Below are 19,565 nucleotides of genomic sequence, written 5' to 3' on the forward strand. Positions count from 1 at the left end.
CCTCTCAGTGACCTGCATGGCTGGACTAATTACCAACGTTATCAGGCGGATGACAGACGTGCCCCGAACTTCCTCTGTTTGATAGATTCCGCTGCAAACACACTCAAGTTCAGGCCCATGCCTGCTGTTCCCAGCAGTGCCCTATTCTTCCACAGGACCACTCTCGGCCCCCAGCTCCTCCGACCTGCCACATGCCTCCAGGCCAACGCACCCACCAAGCACTAGCAGGGTGACCCCGGAGGGCACCTCCTGCTGGAACACACCACACAGAATCATTGCAAACTCCTCCTTGGCAAAACAGAAAACATCTCTTCCTTCCCTGTTGGGACTTCAGAGAATGACATGAGAACTGCTTACCTTCCTCGCAGCTGCCACTGGGGAGCTCCAACCCATGGGTCCCTGGCGGGTGAGCCCTTGGCCAGCACACACCAGGGTCCCGCACTCTGTGCAGGCACCGATTATCAGCTGCCGGCCATCGTCCACTAATAGGCTGTGGCTCGCTCGCAGGGTGTAGAGAAACAAGGGCAGCCGGGCTACCCGCACGGCCTTCAGCCCAAGACACCGCTTCTTCTCCTGCCGGCAGAAGAAGCACACGAACGTCTCCACTTGGTACTGCCGAGACCAGGGGCTGACGGCGTGCTGGGTGCCGCGGGCCTCGTGCTGCAGCCACTGGCCCAGCAGGTCGTGGTAGCAAAGCACGCAGGTGGCCACCAGGCCGGTGGAGTCGGCAGGCCTGGCACGTGGGGCAGGCGGATAGACGGTGAGGAAGGGAAAGAAGGGCTCTTTCTCGCCCAAGCGGCTGGAAGGGTTCACGTTGAGCTGGAACTCCTTCCCAGGGCCCAGCTCAGCCCCGCAGACGTAGCAGATGGACGCCGGGCTGCCCTGGGCCGACGCGGGCGGCTCGGAGAGAGCAGGGTCTGAGGCCGAGAAGGCCTGGTGGTACCTGCCCAGGAAGCCCTGCACGGAGGTGATGAGCTCCTCGTTCTGGCAGGCCCGGTACAGGGCCCAGACGTCCTCCAGCACGCTGAAGCACTTGGGGCAGCTGCGGACCTCACAGCGCTTGTTGGGGCCCTGGGCGTTGGGGGGGCAGGGCAGGAGGCTGAGGAAGGGGAAATGCATGGAGCCCCTGGTGTGGCCGTTGAGCATCCTGGAGGCCACTGCCCGGGCGTCCTGGGTACAGTCCTCCCCGCAGAGGTAGCAGGCCTCTGGCAGGGCCCCGGCGGGCGGGCCCTCTTCCCTTGGGAGCCTCCTGCCCTTGGAGGCCATGCCGGGGGCGTGGCTGTTCAGGGGCACCACGTAGAGCCTCTGCAGGACGGGCACACTGGCCAGCTCGAAGCTCTGCCACTGCTGCATGAGGGACGAGAAGCAGCAGGGGCACACCAGGGTGCTGCCGCCCTCGCTGATGGGCTGTGCCCCTGGGGGTGGGCTGTGCAGCCACAGGAAGGGGAAGAAAGGGGCCTGGGCCAGCTTCTCCTGCTTCTGCACGTGGATCTGGTGCTGCGAGGCCGGGGACAGCGCCGACCCGCAGACGTAGCAGCAAAGGCCCTCTGGTGGCGCAGCCCGGCTCTCCAGGGGAGCGCGGGGGCCACGGCCGCCACCGTTTTCCTTGTCTCGGGGGCCGCGGGGGCCTGAGAAAGGCTGCTCCTTGTGGCCCTCCTCCTCGCTGGTGATGTTGATGTCACTGTCCTCTGACACGCAGCAGCCCCCGCGGGTCTCCCCCAGCGGCCTGCTCTCAGGGGTCTTGGCGGCCCTGCCGGAAGGGGCTCCTTTCATGCTCTCTGCAGGGGCCACCTGGACTGTAGGCCCTAGCCAAGGGTCCTGAATGCCCCTCAGGACGCTGGCCCGGGCCTCCGGGACCCAGTGCCTCCCAGGGCCCTTCCGCCGGCGCCGGATGCCCGCCTTGGGCTCCCCGTCCACTCGGAGCTTCGAGGGGACCTCCTCCTTTTCCACGTCCCCCGCTGCGGTGGTCTCTGCGCCCTGTCCAGGAGAAGGGCCCGGCGCCAGCCTCCACTCCGGGCAGCGGCCCCCGCGAGGCCCGGGCCCCGGGGCAGTCCGAGCCGCCGGCGCCCCGTCCTGGTGGGGACTGGCGGGGTCGCGCGCGGCCGGGTCGGGCTCGGAGAGGGGGTCGGTGTCCGACAGCTCCGACAGCTCCGAGTCTCGAGGCTCCTCAGCGGCCGCGCGGGGCCCGGGGCCACCGCCGCTGCCACCGTCGTCGTCGTCTTCGTCGCCGGCCGCAGCGCCCAGCGCGTAGGCGACGTTCCACTCGCGGGGGGCCCCGGCGCCCCCGCGTCGCCCGCCCGCGCCCGCGTCGCACTGGTGGGGCCGCTTAAGCCAGTACATGCGCTTGTCCACGGGCGTGCGGGCGCGCTCGAAGGCGGCCCACTGCTCGCCCAGGAAGCATCGGCACACGGCGCACACCAGCACGCAGCCGTCGGCCGGGGACAGCTCGCGCGCGCCGGGCGCCGGCTCCTGCTGCTGCAGGAACGGGAAGAAGGGCTGCGCCGGGGCCCCCACGCCCGCCGCCGGCTGCTTCACCTGCAGCTTCAGCTCCTTGCCGCGCCCGATGCCGCCGCCGCAGATGAAGCAGGAGAGCGGCGCGCCGCCGCCGCCGCCCGCCGCCCGCTCGCCCACCGCTGCCATGAGCCGCTGCTTGCGGGAGACTGGCGCCGGCCGCCCGCTCATGGCCGCGCCGCGCCGCCCGCCCGGGCCCCCGCGCGCCCGGGCCGCCCTCACCGCCCACCGCCGCCGCCGGGCCCAACTTGGAGCATGTGTGCGCGCTGCAAAGTTTGGCGGCGGGCGGCCGGCGCGGGCGCGGGCGCTCGGCCGCTCGCAGAGACGCCCCCCCCGGCCGGCCGAGCCCCCGGCGGCGCCGCGGCGAGCGCGCCCAGAACGCGGCGGCGGCGGCTGCGGCGGCGGCGGCGGCGGCGGGCCCGGGGCGGCTGGAGCGGCAGCCGCATGTGCGAGCTCCGGCGCCTGCCAAAGCGTTGGGTCATTTAATTGGGGAGGAGGGAGGCGGGGCGGCGGGCGGCGCGGAGGGAGGAGGGGAGGAGAAGGGCGGGAGCACGGCGGGCGGGGCGAGGGGGGGGAATCCCTCCCTTACGCTCCCTCCCCTCCCTTTCCCTCCCCTCTGCCCGCCCCCCTCCTCCTCCTCCTCGTCCTCGTCCTCCTCCTCCTTCTCAGCCCTGCCTCCCCCCCCCCCCCGCCGCGTCCCAAACTGCGCACAATAGCTCGCCGGCTCCTCTATCTATTTTGTGTCCAGCCGGGAGCCGCGCTCGATGATTCATTGCCCCAATTAGGGGTTCTCTCCAGCAAGCCCGGCGCAAGCCGTCTGAAGGGTCTCCTCCGGGACCCGCGGAAACCCATCAGCCGCTAGAGCTGGTCTTTAAGTAAAGGTCAAGCAGGACGCGGGAGGAGCCAGGTAAGGACGCGCCCGGCGTCCCCGGAGACCGAGGAGCCCGCCGAGGAAGGGCAGCTCTCCGGAGGGGCAGCCTCAGCCCCGAAGTAGGGACGCTGCCAAATGAGCTGGGGCGGCCCCGGCCCCCTCCCCATTCTAAAGGGCCTTTTACAGCCCTGAAGAGCCCTGGGTTGGGGGCACCTCTCAGGGCCCAGGGTTCTAATCTTGGTGACAGAGGGAACAGGAGCTGTCCCCTATCCCCCAGAACACATTAGTGAATGCACCATCCTGGGGACAGACTTGTCAGCCTGCCACACCCCTCCCCACCTCCGGCCAGGGGCAGAAAAGGTCCTGTACGTCTGAGCTGTGTGTTCCAGGGCAAATGACTTGACAACTCTGGGCCCTTTCTTCCTCTTGTTAAGCAGGAGCTCTGGCAGGGGATTAACCGTTTCCATGTATTTACTGTACCTATGTATAGATACATGTATTTATTAAACAGAGAGAGAGAGAGAGAGAGACCTTAGTATGTGCCAGGGGCAGAATCTAAGCACTTTATACACATCTGCTCAGTCACTCCTCCCAATAACTCTGGGTTAAGTGCCATGATCGGCCCATTTTACAGATGAGAAAGAGGAGGCACTGAGCATTAAGGTACTCTTCAGGAGTGGCGGAGCTGGGATTCAGACGCCGGCAGCCGGCTCCAGGCCCCTGTTCTCCACTCCCTGGCTACGCAGCATCACTAAGCAAACATCTGGTCCCCGTCATCCATCTGCTGATGGACACTGTCCACGGCAGGGGACACAGCCAGGACCTCTCCCTCCTCCCTGCTGCTCTGGCTCAGGCTGGGAGGCCTTGTGCACATCCAGGCCTCTCTGGGCCTCACATTTCCCATCTGCAAAATGCCCACCCCTTCCAGCTTCAAAAATCTATGAGTCTCTGATTTCTGAGCAGTGAACAGTCTTCCCAACCTGCCAGCTGGAGCCCAGAGTCAGCCTGGGGACAAAGGTGCCAGGTTAGCCCCTCTGCCCGCTGGGGCACTGACGTGTAAGTAAAACTAGGCTTCCTCTTGGCACGGAGGAGGGCCATCCATTATAAATAAATGGAACAAGAGAAAAGGGCCACCTCTTTGGAATCCCTGGTGGATATTCCAGGGATCGCAGTCCCGGGGTCAACAGGAAAGTCACCATCATCATCATGGCCAGAAATGCAGGCCTGCAGGTCCTCACGCAGGCCAGAAAAAAGCTGTGTCAGCAAAACTGTCCCGAAGGAATGTTGGGGGCAGGGCGAAGGGGCTTCCCTGCTTCTGGCATTTTTAATACCTGCTGAGAGGAGGGGGCCTGATTAGGAAAACTGGAAAGGGTGAGGTCTGTTTAATTGTGTCCTAGCACAACTCTCAAGTTCCACACAGACCAAGAGCTTGCTGGTAAAACAATCCCTGACTCAGGAAAGGCAGGTCCTCTATGGGGTTGCATGTGGGTCCCCTAAGGCTTGGCACATGCTATTCCTTGTTTCACATGCTTTTCCAGGCTGTCTTTGTGAAGCCAGCTCCTCTCCTCTTTATGGTCTTGGCTGCAGTATCTTCTCCCAGGGGACTCCATGCTTTGTCCATCTAAAGTTGCTTCCGGGGCTTTCCTGGTGGTGCAGTGGTTAAGAATCCGCCTGCCAATGCAGGGGACACGGGTTCGAGCCCTGGTCTGGGAAGATCCCACATGCCGCGGAGCAACTAGGCCCGTGAGGCACAACTACTGAGCCTGCGCGTCTGGAGCCTGTGCTCCGCAACAAGAGAGGCCGCGACAGTGAGAGGCCCGCGCACCGCGATGAAGAGTGGCCCCCGCTCACCGCAACTAGAGAAAGCCCTCGCACAGAAACGAAGACGCAACACACCCAAAAATAAATAAATAAATAAATAAATTTATAATAAATAAAGTTGCTTCCCCTGGCATTCTCGGTCTCAGCTCATTGGCATGGGAGTTTGCCATCGATTTTATTTTTCTGTTGACTATTCTCTGTCTGGTTTCCCCCAGGAGCCCGGTTGCTCCCTCCTGTGGGAAGCAGGTCTGTCTTGCTCACTGTGTAGACTCCAGGGCCTGGCTCACTGCCTGGGTGCCACGCACCTGGGTTCCAATCCTCTCCCATCCCTCTCGAGCTGTGTGAGCCTTGGGCAAACCTCTTAGCTCCCTAAGCCTCAGTTTTCTGCTCTGTGCAATGGGATCGTAATCCTCACCCAACTTTTTTGCGAGGATCACAGGGGCCTGGCACGTTGTAGGTGACTCTGTACGTGTGTGCGTATTGATCCTTCCTGGCTCTGTCCGGTGGCTGAGGAGGTTCTGCTACCGCCTGTCTGCACTCCGAGGTGAGGGCGGCACTGTGGTGAGGTCACACACACAGTCTGAGGGAGGAGGGCCACAGGGGTCGACAGGACCAAGAGGGAGGTGGATTTTTCTTGGCTAAGCTGGAATCATTCCAGGGAGTGTCCTGAGTATGTGCCACATGTGTGAAAGTTTGTGTATACATGTGTTTGTGTGTGCAGATATTGTGTTGGTGTGTGCATATGTACACACATATGCACATATACACATATACAGATATACAGCCCGGAAGCAACTTTTTTTTTTTTTTTTTTTTTTTAAACGTGGTTGGTGACCACAGCAATTTGATTTTTTTTTTTTTTTTTAATTTATTTATGGCTGTGTTCCATCTTCGTTTCTGTGCGAGGGCTTTCTCCAGTTGTGGCAAGTGGGGGCCACTCTTCATCGCGGTGCGCGGGCCTCTCACTATCGCGGCCTCTCTTGTTGCGGAGCACAGGCTCCAGACGCGCAGGCTCAGTAATTGTGGCTCATGGGCCCAGCTGCTCCGCGGCATGTGGGATCTTCCCAGACCAGGGCTCGAACCCGTGTCCCCTGCATTGGCAGGCGGATTCTCAACCACTGCGCCACCAGGAAAGCCCCGGAAGCGACTTTAGATGGACAAAGCATGGAGTCCTCTGGGAGAAGATACGCATATACAGATATTGTGTATATGTATGCATATGTACGTGCACATAGGCCTGCATTCACATGAGTGTGCATGTGCATATGCATGTGTTAGTGTGTACATGTGTGTGTGCATCCCTGTGCATGTGTATGCATGTGTTCATGCGTGTGCCTATGTGTGTGTATAAAGTAGGCCAGGAGTGGGAGGAGAGAGATATCCACTGGATGTTTCTGTTTCCTTCATTGACCCGGTGACTCAGGAAAGTCCCTGGGCACACGTCTCGGGAGCCAGGGAGCAGGTGAGCACAGATCAGAGGAGGAGGAAGGCAGGTGACGACGGCTGGTCACTTGTGGATGGGTGACCGGGGTGGGGACACTGGCGCAGCTTGACACACCGGAAGGACATCACAGCTCTGCCGTTTACTAGCTGTGTGGCCTTGGCCTGCTGCTTAACCTCTCTGAGCCTCAGTTGCCCCATCTGCAAAACAAGGATAACGAAACGATGCACCCCACAGGGCTGGGAGAAAGGTGAACTGAGACAGTCCAGGCAGAGCACACCCTCCGGATGCAGACCCAGCAGTAACGCTTGTGCACATGGGTCGATGGTGAAACATACACAGTCCCTGGCGAATTTTTGCAGCAAGCCTGAGAGGTAGATTCTGTTATGTCCTCAGTTTCCAGGTGAGGAGACAGAGAAAGGAAGTAAAGGCCCAAGGTCACGCAGCAGGTAGAGCTGGGGCTGGAGCCCAGGCGGTGTGTCTCTGTCACTCCCTGGCTCTTTTGTCCCTTAACTTTGCCCCGATGCCAGCCTGTCCTCACACATGTCCCCAGTTTCACACCTAAGGCGACTGAGACACAAAGCAGGCTGAGTCTGTGCCAGAGACGCGGCGGAATCTCAAGGTTCATGCATATTAACTTCATATCAGAGCCACAGCCTCCAGACCCCAACAGAGCCAGCTCCTTGCTTCCCTCTGAGCCCCGCAGCCCTCCCTGCAGCTGGGGAGGGTGCCAGGCTCCCCCTAGACCACATGGATCGCCATCCAGCTCTCTCCATCTTCATTCCTAGGACTCAAGCGTGAGGGACTTGAGAAGCAGCGACAGATGCTCCCGGGCGGCCCCGGCATTGGGAATGGGGAGAAAACGCCCACCTCGGGTCTACAGGAGACCAGAAGGCTGTCAGCCTGGAACATCTGGGCACCTCTCAAATTTGTGGCTTCCTGTAGGGTCGTCTTGGCCCAGGAACCGCAGGAATCTGCCCTCGCACTGCGGGGGAGAGCAAGTTTCCAGGCTCCGAGCACTTATCACACGTTGTATTATGTGTCTGTCTCTGGGTGACTTCCCTCGCAAGGTCCCACAGTGTCACAAGGCCGGGGACATAGTTGGGGCCCAATCCATGCTGAAACATGGGATGCCAGACTCTATCCAAAACCTCACAGCGCCTTCCAAGTTCCAGAATCTCCTGGCTGCTCCTGCCGGGTTCCAGTCTTTCATTCTCCTGAGTGCCAGCAATCCAGACTAAACCCTTCCATGTGCCCCCAGCTCCCCGCACCAACCCCGTAACCTGCCTTCCCTCCTCACTGGTACCCTTCTCCGTTTCCTCCTCTCTCTACACTGCGAGTGTGCCTCTGGCACCTCTCCCAGGACCCATTCACCTTCGGAGGCTGGTCCATCGTTCCTCTTTTAGAGGCTACGTGTGCTGTGTGTTTGGCCTCTGGTTCACCGGGGACCAGAAAAACATAATTTATCATCTGACTGTCGTATTTTTTTTTTCTTTCCATTTTTTTTTTTTTCCCCCTAAGAATGAAGCAAGCACTTCTCCTCTGTGCTCAGAAAGAGCTTCAAACATGGCAGGCCACAGGCAAAAGCATATCCTCCTTCTCAGAGGGAAGGAATGCAACCGTTAACAATAAAAAAAAAAAAAAAAAAAAAAAATCCCTGGGATTTATGGAGGCCTTGGGCTTATGAGCTGCCTCACATCCGTTAGCTTGTAATGACATAGCAATCCGGGGGGGGGGGGCGAAGCAGGATTCACCAGCTCCATCTAAGAGATGGAGAAACTGAGGCTCCAGAGCACAGTTCTGGGGGACCAGGAAAAGCTCCCAGCTGCCGAGGCTGGTGAAATATCCTTGCCTTTGTATGTGTAAACTGGGCTGATTTGTTCAGTGTAAACATTAAAAATATATGGAGTGTTCGGTGACCCTGGCTTAGCATCCCTTCTGCTTTCAAATACAGGAGTGTCAGAGGATGGAAGTAGGAGGACCACTTTCCATCTCTGGGGCCTGAGACGGCCAATGCAGAAGCATTTTGTAGGCTGCAAAGTGCTTTGTTTAAAAAAACCACTGCTTGCATTACACAATTAAGGATCGGAGCACAGGGTATAGAGTCTAAGAGCAGATTTCAGGTGCCCCTGAAATCTTGCCTTGCTCCCGTGAACCCGAAAAAAAATTCAGAAGCAAACAGCCCAGGTTCCCCCTCCGGCGACACCATTCTCCCTACCTCCTCCTCCATCTCGAAACCTGAGGCTACTGCCGTGAACTTCAGGGCCTCGTAAAACTCCTTTGATAAATGATCACCAGGGTGGACCTGCCACTGGGGATGATGGGACAAACACTCCACATAAATCTTGAGTGTACTCAAAGACTCCCTTGCTGCTGGTTTCTCAACAGACCCCTGATTTGCAGCACAAAATCCACAGTAATCATTCATGTGGTTAGCTCCCCGCCTTCCAAGCTGGGGAGGTTTCTGAGAAGGTAGGAAATAGGTGGGTGGGGGAGGGGTGGGGGAGAAAGTAGACAGTAGCAACCTCGTACTGCCTTGAGTCCCCAGCGCGCGATAGGCGCTCAATATGAAGCAGTTCATGTCCTCCAGTGTGTACTGATAGCAGCTCAGGTTTACTGTGTGCTGACTAAATTCCAGGCGCTATGTTCAGCATTTACATCATCACCTAGTTTAGATCTCATGAGAGCCCGAAAAATAGGCATTATTGTTTACCCGATTTTACCGATGGGGACCCTGAGCCTCTGAATGGTGAACACACGTCCCCGAGGTCACAGAGCTGAGCCGGTGGGGCTGGATTCAAACCCAGGCAGTCTGGCCCAAGAGCCTTGCTCTAACCCACCCTGCTACTGCGTGCCCAGCTCCTGGTCTGCCGGGCCAGCCTCCCCTGATTCTTGTCCTTGGCTGGGGCCGGCCAGGGAGGCTAAGGGTAGGGTTTGCCGGACGCCTTCAAGCCCTGCCTGTGGCTCCACCAGCGGCCACAGCCCAGCCCAGCCCAGCTTCCCCTGACCCTCAGCAGCCCAGGCTCTCAGGCCCGGGGAATACTCGGTGGGCTGCGGCCGGGTCCTCAGGGCTGGCTAATGGCGGGGCGGGGGCGGGGCGGCAGCCTCAGATTCCTTCCAGCTGTTCCTCTGAGTCACTGAAGGATGTTCCAAAGCCCACGGCCAGCTCGCCGGCCCTGGTCTTTCATTTCTGCGGTTGGTTGGTACTGGACTCATTGATGGGGATGTAAAGCAGGACTGAAGCGCGTGTCCAACCCTAAACCAGGGTGCAGTGATTTTTAAAAGCTCTCATTAGGGGACTTCCCTGGTGGCCCAGTGGTTAAGAATCCGCCTTCCAATGCAGGGGACGCAGGTTCGATCACTGGTTGGGGAACTAAGATTCCCACATGCCGTGGGGCAACTAAGCCCGCGCACCACAACTAGGGAGCCCGCGTGCCACAACTACTGAGCCTGCGCACTCTGGAGCCCGTGCCACGAGAGAGCCTGCATGCCGCAGCAAATATACCACGTGCCACAACTAAGACCCGATGCAGCCAAATAAATAGTATTAAAAAAAAAAAAAAAGACTCCAAGACCTATTTCTAAAATAAATAAATAAATAAAAACTCTCATTAGGTTTTTACACATAGAAAAGTGTGTCCATGTACATATAGAACCGTGGGCATCATGATATGGGTCCAGCTTGCGGAATTTTCACAGATTGAGCACAGCTGTGTCATCAACACCCAGAAACAAGGCACGTCCAGCCTCCCAGCAGCTCCCCTGGCGTCCTAGGCCAGGCTTTACACCCCTATCAAGGGTAACGACTCAGGCGTCCCGGCTTCTAATGCCAAACTGTTTTTGGTGTTTTTTTAGCAGCATTATTGAGATATAATTCACATACCACACCATCCACCAATTCAATGGTGGACAGTTCAATGGCTTTCAATCTATTTAGAGCTGTGTGACCATGACCAGAATCAATTTTAGAACATGTTCATTGCCCCCAAAAGAAACCCCATATCTTGGGGCTTCCCTGGTGGCGCAGTGGTTGAGAATCTGCCTGCCAATGCAGAGGACACGGGTTCGAGCCCTGGTCTGGGAAGATCCCACATGCCGTGGAGCAACTAGGCCCATGAGCTACAATTACTGAGCCTGCGCGTCTGGAGCCTGTGCTCCGCAACAAGAGAGGCCGCGATAGTGAGAGGCCCGCGCACCGCGATGAAGAGTGGCCCCCACTTGCCGCAGCTAGAGAAAGCCCTCGCACAGAAACGAAGACCCAACACAGCCAAAAATAAATAAATAAATAAATTAAAAAAAAAAAAAAAAGAAACCCCATATCCACTAGCTGTCACCTCCCAATCCCTCCAGCCCCTGCACAACCACTTATCTACTTTCTGTCTCCATGGATTTACCCATTCATATAAACGACATCATACAACATGTGGTCTTTCGTGACCGGCTTCTTTCCCTGAGCATGTTGTTTTCAGTGTTCATCCACGGTGTAGCCTGTGTCAGTTGTCAGTACAGACTGTCTTTGTATTTTATATAAACAGAAGTATATCATATGTAGTCTTTGAGTCTGGCTTGTGGCTCTATGTTATGTCTGTGAAATTCTCCCGTTTTTGCACCTAGGGGTACCCGATTCTTTTCCATTGCTATATAGTACTCCACTGATTAGTTTACCATAATTTATCCATCCGTTCCAACTGTTGATTGGCTTTGGGGTAGTTCCCATTCTAGGCTAACGTGGACACTGTTTCTCTGAACATTTTCGTCCATGTCTTTTGTTGAAAACACGTGAGGCGTTTCTGTTGGAGTTGCTCCTATGGGGTAGGTATATGTTAGATGTCAGTATATACCTAAGATATTCGAAACCACATTCGTGGTGGCTTGTGGAATTCCCAGGGTTCCTTAGTTCCTGAGCCCGCCCCTGAGCTGCCCACCCATCGGCCTGACCCCGTGGGGCCATCTTCTCGCATGACACCCGCACCCTGCCTGCCCCAGAAGCCCGCATGCAGCCCACACGGGCCGCAGAGGAAAAGGGCTCGGCGGCTGATATTTTCTCTGGGTTATGGGAGCACACATGGCTTCTCCACTCTGGCTCTGAAACTGTGTTCCTTTCATAGGCCAGAAATACTTAGGCATGGCTCGCTCTAAAAGGGGAAACACATTTTAAAATTCCAATCTGCCCAGGTCTTAGAATGATTTAGAACATTCCAGCTGTCCAGAGGTCAGCACTCACCAGCAACAGTGACTTACAGTCCCCAGTTCCCACTTTGGGTCCCAACTCCACTCCCTCTTGGGTTCAAAGCGTATTTCTTGAGCTCCTGCCCATCCAGAGGGCTGGGTTAGACGCTGCGCAGGGTCCAAGCAGACAGGCAGCGGGCTGGCTCACTGGGAGGAACATGGGTTTTAGAAGGAGGTGGCCCCAGACCCTCAGCTAGCCAGGCTCCGTTCTGAATCTGTGTACATCCTCTCATTTAATCCTTCCAACGGCCCCATGAGATAGAGGCACAGGTAGTATTTCCACCTTATAGATGAGGAGACTGGTGCTGAGAGAGGCTATGCTACTTGCCCAAGATCACACAGCTTCTAAGTGACAGAGCTGGAATTCGAACTGTTCAGTACTACGTTGACTCTGGCTTTCAGCATCTGGATGGAAATCCCAGCCCTGCCATTTATTCTCTGCATGGCCTTGGGCAAGCGGCTGAACTTCTGAGCCATGTTTCCTTAGTCCGTGTGAATGCGAGAATAACTACCCCTGTCGCCCCTCGTTGCCTCGGGGAGATCAAAACACCCCTGAATGTAGAAGTGCTGAGAACTCAGCAGGCGATGCACGGGGGTCCATTTCGGCACCCCCTCCCCGTAGCTCCCCAATATGGTTCCCGCCTCCAAGAAGTGTATATTTTTGGAGAGTTGAGGCTGTGGGCCCTGTCCAGCCCACCCTATTTATTTATCAGGTGGAGGGGACGTCCCTGGCGGTCCAGTGGTTAAGCCTCCGTGCTTCGACTGCAGGGGGCACCGGTTCGATCCCTGGTTGGGGAAATAAGATCCCAAATGCCACGTGGTACAGCCAAAAAATTAAAAAAAAAAAAAAATCCAGGTGGAGGATCCAAGGCCCAGGGTGTAATACATCGTCCGAGGTCACACACAGAGTTTCGAGGGGAACTCTCAGCCTGTAACTCTTTCACCCTTTGGAAAATGGGGATTCATGGTTTTGAGACCAAGGTGCCCTCACCCAGTCGTTCAAGAACTTCTTGCTGGGACTTCCCAGGTGGCACAATAGCTAAGAATCCGCCTGCCAACGCAGGGGATACAGGTTCGAGCCCCGGTCGGGGAAGATCCCACATGCCACGGAGCAACTAAGCCCGTGCGCCACAACTACTGAGCCTGCGCTCTAAAGCTTGCAAGCCACAACGACCGAGCCCGTGAGCCACAATTACTGAGCCCACGCGCCTAGAGCCCGTGCTCCACAACAAGGGAGCTACCGCCATGAGAAGCCCACACACCGCAATGAAGAGTAGCTCCCGCGCGCCACAACTAGAGAAAGCCTGTGCGCAGCAACGAAGACCCAACGCAGCCAAAAATAAATAAATAAAATAAATAAATTCATTTAAAAAAAAAACAAACTTCTTGCTGACCCCATCTCTTCCTCGGGACCCCAAAGCTCAGCCCACGTGGTGAGCAGTTCCAGCCTTCAGAGAGAACCAGAGCAAGTCTGATGCTCTGGGCGGCCTCCCAGGGCTCCAGGCTCACCTGCCCTCCCCGAGTGGGGCGGGGGCAGGCATGGAGGCCGGAAGTCAGGCCCGGGTGTCCCATTGCGACTCTGGCCAGGCACCCCGACTCGCCTTCCAGAAAGACTATATCCCAGCAGGGCCACCCGGGACCCTGCTCGGTCATCAATATTTATCAGACCTGAAAACTGAGCCACGAAAAACAGCCGAGAACAGGTGCCACGGTGGCGGGCACCCCACCCCAGGCTGCAGGCAGCTGGGGGCGCTTAGAGGAGGGTGCGGGGGTGGACGAGACCAGCTGAGCGCGGCGGGGTGGGGCCCTCATCTGGGGAAAGAAGATCAAGGAAGTGGCCGCCTCATTAGAAGAAGCTGGAGCTTTCCTCCTGCTGTGGGTGTGCAGGGCCAGAGCCGGGGGAAGAGTGGGGGCACTGCCAGGCCTCCTGGGGTGGAAGCTGGGAGTTGAGGTGGGTTTGGCAGGGCAGCAATGGCCCCCTACCTGCTTCCCCTCTGGGGGCACCTCATATCTGCTCTCCACCCAAGAGCCACGCGGTGTGATCTGTTCAAAAGTGCAAATCTGGTCGTGGTCTCCTTCTTGCTTCAAATCCTCAGGCTTCACAACTCTCAGGTGACAGATCGAGCTCCCTGTTTCTGGCCCTGCCCACATCTCCAGGAGACCCCAGAACCTCTGGGCCCCTTGTGCCCTCCTGGTGCCTTGGTCTTCCCAAGGGGCCCCGTGCACTCTGCATCTCAGGGCCTTTGCACATGCCGTTTGGATTGATTGGAATTGGATTCCCTCCCCTCTGTGGCTATTTAATTCCTGCCTGTGCCAGACATAAGCCATTCTTCACCCTTCTGTTCTGCAGGCCAATCCTGCAAACCACATTCCTCAGGTCCCCTGGCCTCTGCCTTGCCCTGGGTTCAGCCAATGGAGGCACTGGAGGGACACTCAAGTGTGAGAGGAGGGAGAAGCCGGGGTATTTCGTCCTCTCTCTTCCTCCCCCCCCCGCAACCCCGCGCCGCTTCAGGCAGTGTCTCTAGAAATGGCTCTATTTGCTCTGTGGCTCCTGGCAGCCCCAGTAACTGTCTCCCCTCTGTCCATCCAGCCCGGGGTCGACAACAGCTTCCTGCAGTTCCTAATCTCCTCTATTTGCTCTTTCAACTATGTACCACTTTTGTAACCAGGTCCCTTTATTTAATTCCCTCTCTGGAGCCACCTGACGCAGGGGCTCTTTCCTGGCTACCATTAGCTCATCCTGTGGTTCCTGCATGAGGATCCAGACCCCACAGGGCCCCCCCTGGCCCCCCAGGCCTGGCTCAGGAAATTCTGGGACATGCTGGGTGATTTCTTTTCCTTCTGGGCACTTATTGCTGTTCGCAATTATGAATTCATGAGTGTGGTTATTCGATTAACATCTGTCTCCCCCCAAATTTGCAAGTTCCATGAGGGTAAGGGCCAGACATCTGTTTTTGCTCCACACTGTATCTCCAGCACCAGAACCTGGTCTCGTGCCCGGCACCTAGGCACATGCAGCAAACATTTGCTGAATGAATGAATGAACAAACGAACAAGGAGAGGTGTGAGGAACTCATTCAGTCAGAACCACTTGTTCTAGATGAATCTTTTTTCTGTCTTTCATAAGGTTGCTGGATAGACTGCTTGGAGAAACTCTTCATTCATTCATTCAACTACGATTTATTGGGGACTCACTGGGTGCCTGGATGGATAGATTGATGGATGGATGGATGGATGGATGGATGGATGGATGGATGGATGGATGGATTGATGGATGGATGGATGGATGGATTGATGGATTGATGGATGGATGGATGGATGGATGGATGGATACATGGATGGATGGATACATGGATGGATGGACGGTAGGAGAGAGGAAGAAAGGATGGGTGGGTAAGTACATGAGTGGGAGGGAAGAAGGATTTACTCCTGGAAAAAAGGAAGGCAGGGAGGGAAGACAGGCAGGCTGAATTAAGACAAAAGACACAACCATTCTTTTGAGAAGCAGCAGAGGGGCGGGAAATGCAGCGCTCACACGGGAACCTTGTGCTGAGTCCCTGAAAGATGCAGGAAGGTCAGGCTCTGAGAAGGGAGCCGGCTGGGAAGGTAGTTTCTGAAGGGAGCAGCAGCTCCCTCGTGGTCACCAATATTAACGACTTCGGGTTGGAGAGCCCACTTCCTGCCATGGCTTTGAGGCCAATAGGGCACGCCCGGTAGGGTAGCTCTTGGGCTGCCCTGGAAACACAGGGCTCCTGAGTTGGCAGCTCAGGCTGACATGCCCTTGGCAGCAGGGACAGAGGCAAAACTGAGCCCCCGAACACATGTCCAGTAGGAGTTGGACAGCATTTCTCTTCACTCCCGTCCCTGGGACCCAGACAAGCTCAAACTTGACGAGCCCCAGAATCGCCCTGAGCCCGTCGGGCAAGCTGCTGCCCACGGCGCTCCCGGGATCTGGGTCCCGAGGCTGGTGGGAGGCCTGGAAATCTGCACTGTTTTAACGACCATCCAGGGAATTCTGATGCAGGTGGTTCATGAACCACAGCTTGAAAAACACTGATATTGGTGCCATCTCAAATAGTATCAGGAAAGCACAGGGCAGGAGGCAGGGAGGCAGCGTGTGCTTGAACTTGGCGGCCAAGGATCTGGGTTCCATCCTGACCCGTCCCGGGGGACCCCCTGAGCCTCCGCATCTCCATCTGCCAACTGCATACAACACCGGTGTTTTCCCTCTCCCTGTTGACATAAGCATTACGCACAACACACCCGCAGAGAGCGTTACATCCAGCAAATGTAAGCGCGGAACGCATCCACTCAGGAAAAATCTAGTTCATCTCTGCGCCGCAAAGGAATTCCAGAATTCAGAATTCTGTGCGTTTTAGAAACATAAAATGCTACCCAGGCCCAACGTTACCTTATACCTCAGTGGGGTCGGGGGCAGCCCCCTTAACCAAACCCACTGATATTTCTGTACCAAAATATATGAATCTTCATGCTAAGGGGGAGCAATGGAGGCTATAAATAGCCTCATGTCAGTTCAAGGCAGATTTCTGCAGCCAAATGAGTTACAGACAAACTTGGCTTTTCCAGCTTTTATGATTTTGGAACTGCGGATAAGGGATCGAGCCCTGTACAAAGATGCGGCCATCCAGAATGATGCTGTGAAAAAAAAATCACACACTGGCCACCTCAGTATGGGCTGAGAAGGAAATTAACACCATATTGTGAGCATAAAAGAAGAATTTTTAAAAAGTTATACAGGTGTTCATGGAAAAGAGACCAGAACAGTAGGTATGCCTGACACCTGGGGCTACAGATGGTGGGGGTTTTTTTGCTTTTTGCTTATGGGTACTTTCAAAAGTTTCTACCTTGAACCATGAATATATATTGCTTTGTGATTTTTTTTTTTTTTTAATAATAGGAATTTCGAAATCTTTGCAAAGATTTGGTGACATGACCCCTTCGGGGGGCAGCAGTGGGCCAAGGGAGTTGGAGACTTAGGGGCCGCATGACCATGGCTCGTCTCGGGGTCTTCTCGGAGGGTGGATAAAGCCCCTTGCCCGTCTGCTCAGGGCCTCCCCTCCCCCAGCCAGAGAACCAGGCTCTAAAGGGAACCGGCCTCAGTGGTTCCCCTCTCTCTGTGAGAGCCCCAGGCCCAGAGCCCCACACTGGATGCCCCCGGGGGCCCAGCACGGAGCAGGGAGGGTGGGTGAGAGGCAAAGGCAGGTGGAGGGAGGGAGGGAGGGGCATGGGCGGCAGAGGGGCCGCTGGGCGGGAGCCGCTGACTCGGAGCCACCCCTCAACAGGTGGCCTGCCATCTGCTCCGGCTCCCTGCCCAGGCCACGTGTCAGGCCCGCTTGAGTTTAACTTTGGCTGCGCACGCGGCCTGAGTTCATACAGCCAGAAAAAGAACTCGCCGAGAGCTGGCCAGGCCGAGGACAGAGCGTGGGTCACTTGTCGCCTGAGAGCAAGGCTAAAAATGACCAGGGACCTTGGAAAGTCCCTGTGCTCAGGGCCTGCCCTGCATTTCTATTCACTGGGTTCCTGGAGTTTGGCCTAAAAGCTCTTTAGAGCGCCCCTCCTTTGCTTGACAAATATCGAAATGCAGGCCCAGAGACGTGAAGGAGCTGGCCTGGGGTCACACAGCTTAACGTCCATGGACTCACTCACTGATTCCCTAACTGTTTATTGCATGCACGGGCTCCCTCCCTGCCAGCTGCAGAGATAAGGCCTCGGGGAGTCTATAAACCCAGCAAGGAGATGCCAAAACTTAAAAATGCAAGAGCTTCCCAGCTCTGCAGCTGACAACCTGAGAGAATTCTTGAAGCTCCCTGAGCTTCAGCTTCCTCATCTGTGAAATGGGAGTAATAATAACAGCACCGAACTCTTAGAGCTGAGGGTTGAATCCTTTTCTTCGACTTTAGCCTCACACACTTTTATTCTCACAATGACCTTGTGGGGTCAGTACCATCAGCCTTTTGCAGATGAGGGAAGGGACGTGTCAAGTCATCTGCCACCACGCCCAGGGCAGGCCCGGACTTGGGCCAGGTCACCCGGATCCCCAGCTGCACCCCCGCGCTGATCCTCCTAGGCCCCCCTCCTTCCTCCTCCCTGAATCGGCCTCCACCCTGAAAGGGAACATGTTGGAACCTGCCCCCAGGGCGGGGCCCAGCTGTCACCCTCCCAGCAGCTGGGACCCTGGTGTGTGGTGACCAGTGCCAGCCTGCAGGCTGAGGCCGGGGAGACACAGCTTCTGACCCATCGGGGGCGGGGAAGGGGGCCCAGGGGCCAGACAGGAGCCCCCGTTACAGCGTGTTCTTCCCCGCGCTAGCCCCTGCTCCCTAACAGGCCCCTTCCTCCGGGTAACCAGCCCTGCCTGATGCCTTTCCTCCCCTTAGAACCCCAGGGCACGCAGGCCAGGAGTGCTTGCATGGGGGGCAGGAGGCAGGTCCCTCCCCGCGGTGCTCAGGGCCCCAGAGTTGATCCTAAAGGCGTGAAGAAGAAAGCCAGCCAGCTGCAGGGGGCGGGCAGTGGGCGGTCCTGTCCCCGGAAAGGCCTGCCTGCCAGGCCCTGGCCTCCCTAGGCTGCAGGCCTCTTCCCGCCGGCCAAGAGGCGCCAGAGCCGGCCCGGGAAGGAGCCGCGCCAGGTCAGGGCGGGCCTGTCCCCTCCCTCAAGTCCCCGCCCTGAGAAGGGTTTTCTTCCCACTGGAGCCAGAAGCAAGAGAGGACACGGTGATTCTGACCATGCAGAGATGGAAACACCAGAGAGAAAAGACAGAGACAGAGAGACACAGAGAGAGGGAGAAACAGAGTCAGAGACAGAGAGGGAGAGAGAGGTGGAGATACAGAGGCAGAGAGTCAGAAAGAGACAGAGAGTCAGGGAGAGACAGAGACAGGGAGAGACAGAGACACAGTCAGAGACAGAAACAGAGAAGGAGAGACAGAGATACATAGACAGAGAAAGACAGAGAGTCAGAGAGAGAGACAGAGACAGAAACAGGGAGAGACAGAGTTATAAAGACAAAGAGAGACAGAGACACCGAGATACAGAGACAGAGATATAAAGACAGAGAGACACACATACCAAGATAGACAGAGACAGAGGGAGACAGAGACACAGAGAGCGACACAAGACCTCAAGTGTAGAGAAACACAAAATCAGAGTCAGAGATAGAGACAGAAACAGAGAGAGAGAGAGAGAGAGAGAGAGAGAGAGAGAGAGAGAGAGAGAGAGAGAGACAGAGACTCGCCCCCGCCCCAGCTGGAGCAGGCCCTCTCCAGCCCGCCGCCTTCATCACCCCCGAATCAGCCGCTTCCTGGGGGAGCAGCTGCAGCGGAGTCTGGGGCCGTCCTTCGGGCAGTGACCCGGAGCCGCCAGTGCCCCAGCCACCCAGAGCCTCAGAAGCCGACATCAGTGTCCTACACCCTGACCCAGACTCGCTCGGGGCCGCTGCGTCGCGCAATAAGGGCGCCTGAGCGGTGGACGCGCGCCGGGACCAGCCCCCTGCAGCCCACGTTTGAGTGCCGGGTCTGCCCCCGACCCGCCTCGAGACACGGGTCCAGGGACGGCACCTCTCTGAGCCTCAGTTCCCTCACCTGCAGGGTACAGAGAGGGTGGCTGCAGCATCTGATGGAGACCCGGCCTCCAGCCCCAGGGAGTGGGTAATGAGCCCCGTGGCCCTGGGCTTGGGCTCCA

General features: G+C 57.0%; 1 protein-coding gene and 1 long non-coding RNA gene across 7 annotated transcripts in view; one reads left to right on the forward strand and one right to left on the reverse strand.

Annotated features, from left to right (window-relative positions):
- Positions 1-2,786, reverse strand: part of GSE1 (Gse1 coiled-coil protein) — a 421,270-nt gene extending 418,484 nt beyond the window's left edge. For 3 of the 5 annotated variants that reach the window (XR_014237434.1, XM_082366846.1, XM_082366840.1), the window contains exon 1: positions 358-2,784. Coding sequence is in view for 4 of the 5 variants with exons in the window: in XM_082366846.1 (XP_082222972.1) it covers positions 358-2,682 (2,325 nt within the window). In the remaining variant the exon portion in view is untranslated. Of the gene's footprint in view, positions 1-357 lie in introns of all 5 variants that reach the window. The other 2 variants (XM_082366844.1, XM_082366845.1) reach the window with 1 other exon arrangement.
- Positions 2,787-3,208: 422 nt separating this feature from the next.
- On the forward strand, positions 3,209-5,382 carry LOC309617721. Of its 2 annotated transcripts, none has more exons than XR_014238109.1 (2): positions 3,209-3,418; positions 4,921-5,382. It is a non-coding gene; the product is annotated as an uncharacterized lncRNA (long non-coding RNA). The 2 variants fall into 2 exon arrangements; XR_014238110.1 differs by having other exon boundaries at positions 4,970-5,382.
- The last annotated feature ends 14,183 nt before the right edge of the window (positions 5,383-19,565 follow it).

Source organism: Balaenoptera borealis (genome assembly GCF_965194805.1).
Source record: "Balaenoptera borealis genome assembly, chromosome: 19".
NCBI lineage: Eukaryota > Metazoa > Chordata > Mammalia > Artiodactyla > Balaenopteridae > Balaenoptera > Balaenoptera borealis.